Source organism: Thunnus thynnus, chromosome 5 (assembly GCF_963924715.1).
Source record: "Thunnus thynnus chromosome 5, fThuThy2.1, whole genome shotgun sequence".
Classification (NCBI taxonomy): Eukaryota; Metazoa; Chordata; class Actinopteri; order Scombriformes; family Scombridae; genus Thunnus; species Thunnus thynnus.
Genome location: NC_089521.1, coordinates 16,540,406 through 16,553,980, shown reverse-complemented (window position 1 = coordinate 16,553,980; position 13,575 = coordinate 16,540,406). Strand labels below are relative to the sequence as shown.

The 13,575-nt window shown below is 42.6% G+C and overlaps 1 protein-coding gene across 1 annotated transcript in view; it reads left to right on the top strand.

The window, feature by feature from the left end:
* Positions 1-1,213: 1,213 nt before the first annotated feature.
* Positions 1,214-13,575, top strand: part of pclob (piccolo presynaptic cytomatrix protein b) — a 61,688-nt gene continuing 49,326 nt past the window's right edge. Inside the window, exons 1-8 of the mRNA XM_067589586.1 lie at positions 1,214-2,344; positions 2,776-3,615; positions 5,904-6,737; positions 6,894-7,790; positions 7,997-8,986; positions 9,241-10,137; positions 11,055-11,912; positions 12,107-13,384. Coding sequence (XP_067445687.1) covers positions 1,307-2,344; positions 2,776-3,615; positions 5,904-6,737; positions 6,894-7,790; positions 7,997-8,986; positions 9,241-10,137; positions 11,055-11,912; positions 12,107-13,384 — 7,632 coding nt within the window. The 5' untranslated portion in view covers positions 1,214-1,306. The remainder of the gene's footprint in view (positions 2,345-2,775; positions 3,616-5,903; positions 6,738-6,893; positions 7,791-7,996; positions 8,987-9,240; positions 10,138-11,054; positions 11,913-12,106; positions 13,385-13,575) is intronic.

The following is a 13,575-nucleotide window of genomic DNA, read 5'->3' as shown; positions in this document are numbered from 1 at the left end:
CACACCCGAATTGCCTTTGGTGTTGCTTTTAAAAATGAAACTATCAGTATTAAATTCCCCATGCATTATTTGATGGGCCCCTACCCGGATGTGCCTGCAGTTTCTCCAGAGAGAGCGCTAGATTTCCTGTGTTTACTCGTCCTGCTGCTGTAAAACATGTAGCCTACTGGACGAGATTTCTCACTCCCTGACACTCGGTGCCATTTGGGTGATGAATGAGGAGAACAGAGGGTCAAATTCATTCACCGTGGAAGAAATATAGTCATGTGGACCAGTGAGTCCACCTTTAATGGTCATTTAAATTGGGTTTGTAGTAGCCGGGTCTATTGAGTGCGGTATCCGCCTCCTGTGTTGCTCATTGGTCTGTACTGTATTGCTGGCTGTAAGGGATCTCTGGGGTTTGTATACGCTGTGATCAACAGAGCGGCTCTGACCCTGTCCATGGTGCTGAAAGCAACAGACGGAGCGGAGTAAATCAAAGTGAGGCTGAATCATTAATGGCTTTCGTTAGATAGAGGTGACGACTGCTATGCAAATGATAATCGTTTCAGGTGGGATGAAAGTATTTTTTTTTATTTATCAAGCGCTGTGGTGTGTCACAGATGCAGTTTCTTATTTACAGTGTATTGAGATGTAAATTCCTTTAATGTAAAATGTGTTTACCGATCTAGAAGACGCACCTCTCTAAACAGGAGAGTTAACCACATGCTATTATATAACACACTTGGTGGACTTATTAGTAATAACTTGTTACAATCCTGTCTCAATATGTAAGGAGATGATCAAATATCCACCTCAGACGGTGGATAAGTGGATGAATGGTATTATGCTTCCTCTGCATCCATTATACGTTAGTACACTGTTGCAGCATGTTGTAATTTTGTTTACCAGACAGCATATTGGCACAGACAGTACTGTATACGTGGTTCACAAATTCTCACACTCTCTTTCATTGTCCCTCCATCTTGTCTTGTTTCCTGTCATCTCACACTTCGATCCTTCTCAATCTCCCCACTCTGCCTTCCTATCTCATGCATTTAGGAAATCTGATGTAGATGCTGAGCCAGAGGAGAGTCCAGGGAGCAGCAGCAGTAGCAGCAGCAGTGGGGCTGTAGATGCCCTCTCCACTGCTCAGGCCCCAGTCCCCCCTCAGGCCTCTGCAGGAGAGCCAGGACAGAGAGGAGACAGCTCCTGCTCTGACTCTGACAGTCCTGTAGATTCCAGCTCCTGTGAGGAGGAGGAGGAGGAGGAGGAGGAGGAGGAGGAAGAGGAGGAGGAGGAAGAGGAGGAGGAGGAAGACCCCACTATGTTCTCCTCCAAATTCCTTAGCGGGGCCAACCCCCTCAATGCTGTGTCCTCTGCTGTGAATAAGTTTGGTTTATTTGGAGATGATGGGGAGGGGGGTAAAAATCAGAATGCACCTCCCCAGCAGGGGCGGAAGTCATCTGGAGAACAGCAGCCAGGAGCAGGCAAAGGCCCTCAACAGCAGCAGGGACCCCAAAAATCTGGCCAGGGCCCTCCTTCACAGAAGAGCCAGCCTCTTCCTAAACAGGAATCACCACAGCTGCATGGAAATGGACAGGCAGGACCGCAAATCAAGCCTGGTGGGCAACAAGCTGCTCCAAAGGCAGGAACGCAGCCTGGCAGCCAGCTTAAAGGACAGCCACAAAAAACTCAACCTAAGGGCCCGCCACAGCAAGGTTCACCCAAGCCTGGAGCTCAACAACAGATTCTGACTAAGAGTGGAGCACAACCAGAATCTCCAAAGACATCATCAAAACAACAGGCTCCACCTAAGACAGGTATGCAACAACAAGGGCCCACTAAGACTGTTGCACAGCAACAAGAACCTGCAAAGACTGCGATGCAAGGGTCCACAAAGGTTGGGTCACTAAAAACTGGCTCACAACAAGGGTCACCTAAGATAGGACAGCAACAGCAGGGATCACCAAAAATTGGACAGCAACAACATGGGTCACCGAAACCTTCACAGCAACAACAGGGTTCCCCTAAAGTTGCACAGCAACAACAAGGCTCACCTAAGGTGGGGCAACAGCAGCAAGGCCTCAGAACTGCACCCCAGCAGCAGTCCTCTGATAAGCCTGGGCCTCAGCAGCAAGGCCCTAAGGGACCTAGTACACCTGACCTGTCCCGGGCAGGGTCTTCATCACCAGGAGCAACCAAAGCTACATCTCAGTCAAAAGCAGTATCCAAGTCCCTTTGTCCAGTGTGTAACACAACAGAACTCAATATGCACACCAAGGAACCACCTAACCATAAAACCTGTACACAGTGTAAAATGGAAGTATGCAGCTTGTGTGGCTTCAGCCCACCAGACTCTGATGTAAGTAGTGGTTTGATGTTGTATATAATTTTTTTTATATTTTCTGAAATTACTATGCTTTGTTCAAACTGAATGTGCATGTGCAGTATTTTAGATCTGTAAAGTACAGAACATAATTTTTGCAACTAATTTTATATGGTTCTGTTTGACAGCTGAAAAGTCGTAGTAGGGCAGTCTTAGCGGATGAAAGTTCACTCAACATAAAGCTTTTTTTTTTTTAGAGCATATTTGATTTAGATTTACTATGACACATATACTTTCAATACATTACCCTGTCTGACTTGAATTAAAATAAAATTGACCATGAATTAAAAGAACATTAAAGCAAAATTTTAAGCAACAGGTCTCAGACATGTCAATGAATAAGGCCAACTATGTATGTATACTAATGTATATACGTTTTTTGTTTGTTCGTTTGTTTCTTTGTATAGGGACGTGAGTGGCTTTGTCTTACCTGCCAGATACAGAGAGCTCAAGGAACTTCTGAAACACAAGGACCTCCCATGAAAAAGCCAACACCTAACAAAGTCTTAGCTGCACCAACTCCTGCTGCACCTGTTAAAAAAGAGACATCAGCACCAGGTTCACCTCAGAAAATGCAGTCTGCATCAGCAAAAGGGCCAGCAAAGGGTGAAGCTGTTAAAGGACCAGACAGTCAAAAACAGGCCAGCCCAGCGTCTGTTCAGAAAATGACACATGAGACCCAGAGAACATCAGGGTCTCAGAAACCAGATCAGACTAGTCAAACTGGACGCAAGCAAAGCAGTGCCACTCCAGCTACCCAGCAGGAGTCAAGAGGTTTGTTTGGCTTTGGTGGTTCTAAAACAGAAGCTGCAAAGCCTGAGGAGTCAGTGAGTGGGAAGATGTTTGGTTTTAGTGCCTCCATTTTCAGTTCTGCATCTACTTTGATAGCCTCAGCTGTTCAGGATGAGCCTAAAACTACACCACCAGTTTCTCCCAAAATGCAGCCTACTAAGCAGACCAAACCACCTACTGCCCGAAAGTCAGAGCAAGACAAGAAACAAGAGCAACCCCAGCAGGCAAAGGCTCATCCAGCAGGACAGGCCAAAGTGGACAAAGCTCCATCCGAGACACCAAAAACAACAGTGACCTCCAGCAATGCTACTAAAACAGGCCAATCTGCTTGTCCACTCTGTAAGGTGGTGCTCAACGTGGGCTCAAAGGATCCTCCCAACTACAACACCTGCACTGAATGCAAAAGCACTGTGTGCAACCAATGTGGATTTAACCCCATGCCAAATGTTAAAGAGGTAAGACGTGGGATATTTATTGAACTAACTAATTAATTAATTGTTTACAAGAAGAAGAAAAATATTAATTTTGATCACAAAAAAGTTAAATACCTGTATATCACTTTACAATTTTATAATTTGTTTTCTGGGTGATCTGATTGATCTTACAGAAGTTGTAGGAGTTGTTACACTATTGCCTCAGTGTCTCCAATGTGTTCATTACCTAGATTTAGTGCTGTAGAATGCTCATAATACTTAGAATTAAGCTCTTTGAAGCTGTTAAGTTCCCATTTGATGATCAGAGTGCTTTCTTAAGTAGTTTCATTTTATTGTTTTAGTGCAATCCCCAAATGGTAGACCTCATTTACATGAATAGATGACAAGTGAGGCAATTCTTCTTTTCTTTTCTTTTTTGTTTAACTGTATATAGTTGAAGTCCAGCTTTTGGCCTTGGTATGTTTTGGAAATGTCTTCAAATTCAAACAGATACACCAAACAAATATAAACAGAATCCACACTGAAGTGGTGTTTGTCTTTGTTTTCACTGTGCACACCTCTAAAAATGTTGTTAGATCACTGAAAACAGAAATCCTTGAATTTAAGTTTCAAAGTTTCAAAGCCATTTTAATTCTATATCCTACTCACAGTGCTTTTAGTCTCTAAACAGTGAGAAGGCCATGAGTCAGACTCTTTAGCCAGACCTGGCAGACAAGGGCTACACTCGCATACAAAAGCAGCTCCACACACCTCTGGTGTCACAGAAGAGTACAATGAATTACAGTTTATTTTTTTGTAATAACATTACTGGGACTATTTAGACTGTGTTAAATACTGTTGCTGGAGATACTTGCTTTGAAAACTGTATGCAAAAATGCACATACACATACACACCACATACACCTCATGGGGATATCTTGTAGGGAAGACCCCGTACTGTATATGGTAAATGGACATGGCATCTTCCGGGCTACCTGAAGCACAAAGGACTTGACATTTGACTCTGTAATTCAATGCACAATGCAGAGTTACTAGGCTAGCTTGCCAAGATAGTCCAAGGCTACTTGATCTTGTGATACTGATGTGTTCTGCTTAAACTAATGACTAAAACAGCGGTGAACCAAGACCAAGATGAACATATCATTCTGTGCATGTTTTGACATGTGTATTTTATTTGAATTTCGTACATAGAATTTACAAAAAAGGTTGATCAGCAAACATAAATACATATATTATGGACTTGTATATAGTGCGTTACTAGCATATATGCTTTGCTTACACACACAGGTAAACATAGACTACTCAAAGGACAATTTGTGAGTTATGAGTGTGTAGCATAAACATTGCATTACCACAATCAGATGCTACAATACAAAAAAAAGAGAGAAAAGGAGAAATAAATAAAATAAATCAGGAAACCAAAAAACAAAAGAGTACAAGGCTGTATCATATGACATTGAGGCTATATAAATAATATAAACCTTGGTATTACAAGAGGCTGAGATATATCTTTAAGGTCCATTAAGATAGTTAAGAAAAGTTCCCCATTTCATATAGTACTTGTTTAATCTATCCATGAAGGAAAAGGATACTTTTTCATATGCAGCCACTCTAATAATCAGGATATGTCAGTCTGTAAGTGATGGGACATGCACTGACTTACAGTGGTCCTCTGAATGCATTCATCAAAGCATAGAAGAAATTTTATCTATTAGAGTGGAAGAATCTCCTAGTATGAATATCCTCCTCCCTCCTGATCAATGTGATATGTATAGTTTAAACCACTGAAATGTAGTCATAACTGTCACTTGGTTTTATAATTTGTCCTAAGGAACAGGTGGCAGGTGTTCACTTTTTTATTAGCTTAATTTTGCACTCTTGAAATAATAGAACTTTAAACACAATTAATAAAATACAAACATCTAACATCATGCAATGTTCCCACCTAGAGTACCAGCCAAAAGTTTGGAAACACTTTCTTATACAAGGAAATGAGAAGGTGTGTCCAAACTTTTGACCAGTGCTGTGCATCAGTCCCATTTGGAGCAACCCAGTCCCGTCTTCATCTAAATTGCTGTATCCATCTACAGAGTCCGTTCACTGTATATGTATGAGGCACTACTGTCACACAACTCTTTGTTTGTGTGTGTGTGTGTGTGTGTGTGTGTGTGTATCTGTTCAGAATAGAGCACTTCAACCTATAGCCTCTATTTGTTTTTTTTCTTTTATTTATTTTAGAGTTTTTATTATGAATTAATTTGTTAAATCATTTACATGTATAATTTGTTTATTTGTTTGTGTTTTTAAAGGCAAAGGAGTGGCTTTGTCTAAACTGCCAGGTGAAACGAGCTGCTGGAGGAATAGAACCTCAGAAAGGCACATCTTTGGTCAATTCATCATTAAAAAAGACTACTTCAGGACAGCCTGCACCACAAAAGACTTCTGCACCAGGCTCTCCTCAGAGGAAAGTATCTACACCAGCAGCAGAGCCAGCCAAGGCTGAAGCTGCTAAAGGACCAGACACTCAGATACAGGCCAGCCCAGCTCTTGGCCAGAAAACACCCCAGGGGAGCCAGAAGACAGGTCCTCAGAAACAACCATACCAGACAAATCTAACTGCACAAAAGCAAGGAAATGCCACTGCAGGTACACAGCAAGAGTCAGGAGGCTTCTTTGGTTTTGGTGGTCCTAAAAGCCAGACCGATGCTGCAAAGCCTGCAGAGTCAGTGACTGGGAAGATGTTTGGTTTTGGTTCCTCCATCTTTAGTTCTGCTTCCACTTTGATTTCCTCAGCTGCTCAAGATGAGCCCAAAAGCACACCACCAGTTTCTCCAAAAATGCCTGCAGCAAAAGACTCCAAATCCCCAGCCAAGAAACCAGAACAGGAGCAAAAACCAGAACAACCCCAGCAGGCCAAGGGTCCTCCATCAGTACAGCCAAAAACAGACAAACCTCTGTCAGAGCCTCCAAAGAAAGCATACACTCCCCCAGTTGTTTCCAAAGCTGGCCAGTCTACCTGCCCTCTCTGTAAATTGGAACTCAATGTGGGCTCTAAAGATCCTCCCAACTACAACACCTGTACTGAGTGTAATAACATTGTCTGTAACCAATGCGGATTTAATCCCATGCCAAATGTCAAGGAGGTAAGATAATAAGACTACTATAGATTACAGAAAAGTTACTTGAACAATTCTTCTTACATTGCGTCTTTTTTTAATATGTTGGCAGAAGTAAAATAAAATGTATTGTGTGACAACACTGATCTAAATGTTACAAATTAACTGTTTTCTCTTACATAGGTGAAGGAGTGGTTATGTCTCAACTGCCAGATGCAAAGAGCGCTAGGAGCATCTGAGCCACCAGGAACTCCCATGATAAAACTACAGGCCTCACCAAACAAAGTTCCTGTACCTGCTAATACCCTAGAGAAGGAAGCGCCTCAAAAATTTGAAAAGAAAGACATTCCAACACCTGCTGAATCTCAAATTAAGGAGACCTCTGAACCTGGGTCCCCTCAGAGGAAATCACCAAGATCAGCAGAACAGCAAGGAAATGCTGAGGTTGTGAAAGGACCAGAAAGTCAGAAACAGGTCAGTCCAGCTCCTGGTCAGAAAACTCCACTGGAGGGCCGGAAGACAGGTCCTCAGACAACACAAGACATGACAAGTAAAACTGGACCTAAGCAGAGTAATGCTACCTCAACTACACAAGAGGAGTCGGGAGGGTTCCTATTTGGTGGTCCTAAACATCAGCCTGATGCAGCTAAGCCTGCTGAATCAATGAGTGGAAAAATGTTTGGCTTCGGTTCCTCCATCTTCAGCTCTGCATCCACTTTAATAAACTCAGCAGTTCAAGATGAATCCAAAACACCACCACTCTCTGCCAAGATACCTGCTGCAAATGTGACCAAATCACCTCTTGCTCAGAAACAAGAGCAGGTGAAGAAATTAGAGCAAGTCCAGCAGCCCAAGACTTCTCCATTGGTCCAATCAAAAGTAGAAAAAGGTGCATCAGCAACTCCAAAGGATGCAGCTGCTTCCATAGCAGCTTTGAAGGCAGGCCAATCTACCTGTCCACTCTGTAAGGTGGAACTCAATTTTGGCTCTAAGGATCCTCCCAACTACAACAACTGCACTGAATGCAAGAACACTGTCTGTAACCAGTGTGGATTTAATCCAATGCCAAATGTGGCAGAGGTAATAAAAGCAAAGATGACAACATTTCCCAATTTCCCAAATAAAATACTGTACATAATTATGAAGTGTAAAACTAAAATGTGACAGCCCATAATTGAACAGGAATACATAATGAACTATAAATTCATATTTTGACATGGTGAAATGATTACATGCAGATTTTGCAAATGCTTTGCATTTTAAATCGACATATTTTCTTTTTTCAGGTAAAAGAATGGTTATGCCTGAACTGTCAGATGCAGAGAGCTCTTAGTGCATCTGAACCCCACGGACCTCCTTTGAAACCTCACAATGAAGCTAATAAAATATCTCCATCTGCTGTGCATCAGAAGACAACAGCTCAAAAACAAGAGGAAACTATAAAGAAGGAATTATCGAAATCCAATGCACCTCTAAAGATGGAGACTCCAATGCCTGACACACTTCATAAGAAGGGAAGTTCTGCACCAGGTTCCCCCCAGAAGACACAGCATACAGCAGCAACACAGTCAACTAAGGTTGATAAAGGACCAGAGAGTGACAAACAGGCTAGCCAAACCCCTGTTCAGGAACCTCCTCTGGATGTCCAGAGGACATCCGGTTCTCAAAAACCACCTGACCAGACAGGTACAGCTGGACTAAAACAGAGTAAGGTCACCCCAGATACAAAACAGGAGTCAGCAAACTTATTTGGCTCGAGTGGCACTAAAACAGGGCCTGCTGTTTCAAAAACAACAGAATCCATGACTGGGAAGATGTTTGGCTTTGGTTCTTCCATTTTCAGCTCAGCATCTACTTTGATATCATCTGCGGTTCAGGAGGAATCGCGCATTACACCACCAGGCTCTCGTAAGATGTCTGCACCAGTGCAACTCTCTCCCAAGATGTCTGCTGTGCCCAAGATTTCTCCCAAAAGTACACCAACAGTTTCTCCCAAAACATCTCCAGCAAGAGAGCCCAAAACTCTTGTTCAGAAGTCAGAGCAGGAGAAGAAACCTGTGCCATCACACCAGAGCAAAGAGGACAAAGCTCCATCACAGCCTCCAAAGGCAGCCACAGTCTCCCAAACTCCTCCTAATGCAGGCCAGGCAAACTGTCCACTGTGTAACGTTAAGCTTAACATTGGCTCCAAGGACCCCTTGAACTACAACACTTGCACTGAGTGCAAGACCACTGTCTGTACCCAGTGTGGATTTAACTCCATGCCTATAGGAGAGGTAAGTGAAGGAACACATGAAAACAAATCTTCTTTGTGATGAAAGAAATTGAATATACTGCATGCACCGACACTATATTTACTGTCAGCACATTTAAAATTCAATTTCTTCATTGAACTGTGATCTGTGACTTATTTATAATGATTGACCTGTAGTGCAGTTTTGAGTTGTTAGTCTAACTATTCAGGTTGTTTTGAATTACTGTAATTCTCATTACCAAAGCAACACATAACCAAGTGTCTACTGTATTTTAGGTGAATGAGTGGCTATGTCTTAACTGTCAAATGAAAAGAGCAGTTGGAGCATCTGAGCCCCCAGGCTCTCCAACAATTAAGTCTCAAACATCATCCAGTAAAGTTCCTACACCTGCTGCAGTCCAGTTGAAGGATACTTCCAAACCAACTACACCTCAAAAGGACAGTCCAGGCCCTGTTGTGCAAAAGAAGGAGACCTCAGAACCTGTCTCCCCACAGAGAAGACAGTCTACATCATCAGTGCATTCAGGGAAACCTGAAACTGCCTCTACAACATTGAAACTGGCCAGCCCAGCTCCTGATAATAAAACACCACAGGAAAGTCAGAACACAGATCCCAAGAAAACACTAGCTCAGGTTAGCCAACCTGGACATAAGCAGAGTAATGCCACTGCAGCTACACAGCAAGGGTCAGGAGGTTTATTTGGCTTTGGTGGAGCTAAATCTCAACCTGATGCTGCGAAATCTGCAGAGTCAGTTACTGGGAAGATGTTTGGCTTTGGTTCTTCCATCTTCAGTTCTGCATCTACTTTGATACCCTCAGCTGTTCAGGACCAACTCAAGACTACTCCACCAGTTTCTCCCAAGATGTCTCCTGCAAAAGAGATCAAGTCCCCTTCTACTGAGAAGCTGGAGCAGCAGAAGAAGACAGAGCCATGCCAGCAGACCAAGCCACCTCCATCAGGACAGATCAAAGGGGGTAAAGTCCCATCAGTGCCTCCACAGGCTGCAGCAGCTTCCCAATTAGCTGTCAAACCAGGCCAATCTACCTGTCCACTCTGCAAGGTTGAACTCAACATGGGTTCCAAGGATCTACCCAACTATAATACCTGCACTGAATGCAAGAACACTGTATGTAACCAGTGTGGATTTAACCCCATGCCAAATGAAGCAATGGTAAGATTAAAGAGAACTAATGTAAGTATATATATATATATACAGTACTGTGCAAAAGTTTTAGGTACCCTAGATGTATAGATTCTTATCCATTATGCAATACCATCAGGGAGGTGTCTGATTGGTCCCAAATTTATTCATGACATGACAATGACCCCAAGCATACAGCTTGTATAGTAGTCATAAAGAACTATTTTCAGCAACAAGAAGAATGATGAGTCCTGCAACAGATGGTATGGTATGGCCCCCACAGTGCCCTGATCTCAACATCATGGAGTCAGTCTGGGATTACATGAAGAAGTACCTGAGATGGCCTAAATAATAAATCCACAGAAGAACGTTCTTTCTCCAGGATGGTTACAACAACCTACCTGCAAGTTAACATGAAAAACTGTGTTAAAGTGTACCAAGGAGAACTGCTGCTGTTTTAAAGGCAAAGCTGCTCATAGCAAATATTGATTTCATTTAGGTTTCTGCTGTTTACTCAACTTTGTAAGTAGTTAATTGATAAATTAAAACAATTTATAGCAATATTTTTGTAGCATTCTCACTTTACTTTTATTGCCTAAAATTTTTGCACAGTACTGTACGTGTGTTTGTGTGTGTGTATATATGTATGTATACTAATATATACATGTGTATGTATGTATGTATGTATGTATGTATGTGTATGTATGTATATGTGTGTGTGTGTATATATATATATATATATATATATATATATATATATATATATATATATATTTAAGAGTGTATCTTTCTGGAACACTGAAATCCCCATTTACTCTCTGTTACTGGATTTATAACAGCTACTGAAATAAAACAGAATAAACCAGACTGCCTAGCAAAATGAATATAAAGCATTGTGTGAAATTATACACAGATTAACAGTCCAAACTGAACATTTCTTTTTTTAGGCGAAGGAGTGGTTGTGTCTCACCTGCCAGATGCAGCGGGCTCTAGGAGCAACACAGCCTCCAGTAGTCGCTTCTGTCAACTCTCAGATACCTGCCAAACCCCAAAAGACAGACATCACCAGCCCAGCTGAACCTGAAAAGAAGGAGTCATCCACACCGCACTCACCTCAGAGAACACAGTTGGCTGTAACAGCACAGCCTGTTACAGCTGTGGCTGCTAATAAGCCAGAAGGTCAGAAACAGGCCAGTCCGGTTCCTACTAAGAAAATTCCACAGGAGCCCCAGAAAATATCAGGCCCTAACAAATCACCAGTCCAGACAAGGCAAACTGAACGTAAGGAGAGTAATGCCACTTCAGCAACACAGCAAGAGTCAGGAGGCTTCTTTGGTTTTGGTGGTGGTAAAACTCAACCTGATGCTGCAAAGCCGGCAGAGTCTGTGACTGGGAAAATGTTTGGCTTTGGTTCTTCCATTTTCAGTTCTGCATCCACTTTGATTACCTCAGTTGCTCCGGACCAGCCAAAGACAACTCCACCAGTTTCCCCCAAGATGTCCCCAGCGAAAGAGATCAAATCCCCTGCTGCCCAAAAGAAAGAACAACAGAAGAAGCCGGAACAGCCCTTGCAGACCAAGACACCTCCATCAGGACAGGCCAAAGTGGACACAGCTCCATCAGAAACTCCAAAGCCTGCAGCAGCCTCCCAAGCAGCTGTCAAACCATCCCAGTCCACCTGTCCACTCTGTAAGGTTGAACTCAATATGGGGTCCAAGGATCTTCCAAACTACAGTACCTGCACTGAATGCAAGAACACTGTCTGTAACCAGTGTGGATTTAACCCCATGCCAAATGTGTCAGCAGTAAGTGAGACTCACTCAAGATGTGTGTATTATTGGTTTTATTTTACACTCAAAATTGATGAGACAGTGTACTTTCACATAACATATATACAAATACACACACACACTGCCCTTTTTGTGCTGTACTGTAATGTTATCATCATTTTCTATGTTTTACAGACACACTCACTCAAAATAATATGTTTTTCCCACAGATTAAGGAGTGGTTGTGTCTGACATGTCAGATGCAAAGAGCTCTCACAGCAACAGAATCAGTAGAGCCTCCATGGATGAAACCCCAGGCATCACCCAACAAAGTGTCTACACCTGCAGCTGCCCAAAAAGACGCCACTGCCAATCAAAAGAAAGATATCATTTCCACACAAAAAGCAGACATGCCAGACAAAAATCAGAAGGTCAGTCCAACACCAATTGCACCACAAAGGAAAGACGAAACCAAACCTTCTTCTCAAATGGATATAACCCAAACATCAACCCCTGCCTCTCCACTTGCAAAAGAGACCCCAGGTACTGTTTCTGCCCCAACAAAAGACGAGAAAGCTGGTTCACCACCTACCCACGAGGTTCCAACCTCCACTGCTCTTCCCACCAAAGAGTTGGCAGCTGAAAATTCAGACCTCAATAAACCAATGGAAGCTCAAACTTCTCCTGTCAGCAAAGATAGTGAAACTTCCCCCAAGAAGAAAAAAGATCTTACTCCACCAACCTCCCCTGCAACTAAACATGTATCAGAAACGAAAGAGGAGAAAGTTGAAACAGTTCAGAAGTCTGCTGATCAACTAGTCAAGTCATCTGATGAGGTACAGTCCCAACAAGCCCTAAACAAAGAAACAAATCCTGTTGAAACACCACTTGTCAAATCTGTTCCCACAGCAGCACAGCCAACAAATCAAGAATCAGGAAGTTTCTTCAGCTTTGGTAGTCCTAAATCTCAGCGTGCTGCCTCAAAAACGACTGACGCAGTGACTGGGAAGATGTTGGGATTTGGTTCATCCCTCTTTAGCTCAGCATCCACTTTGATAACATCTGCAGTTAAGGAGGAGTCCCGCACAACACCACCAAGTTCCCGCAAAATGTCTGCCCCAGCACAAGTCTCTGACAAGATGTCAGCATTGCAGATTTCTCCAAAGTCCAGTCCTCCAGCTTCTCCAAGGCTAACTTCAGCAAAGGAGGCTAAACCACCTGCTGCTCAGAAACCAATTCTGGAAAAGATACCAGACCAAGCTCAGCAGGCCAAGGCTTCTCCTTCAGGACAGGACAAAGTGGACAAAGGTCCACTAGAGCCTGCAAAACCAGAGGCCTCCCAAGCTCCTCCAAAAGTGACCCCCAAAATGGCCCAGTCTACTTGTCCACTCTGTAAGGCAGAACTCAACATGGGCTCCGAAGATCTTCCCAATTACAACACCTGTACTGAATGTAAAACTGCAGTCTGCAACAAATGTGGATTTAGTCCCATGCCAAATGTAGCAGAGGTAATTAAACAACTAATTAAAATAAAAAATACTAGAATTATTTTCCCATCCATAATTATTGGTCAGCAGACTATGTAATAAATTGATCTTTTTTATCTATATACGTATGTTGGCTATTGAGTCACAGTTTTTACTTTTGTTTGGAATTTTGAAATAGAAAGAACTTAAAAATTGATTAATTGTAAATCAAT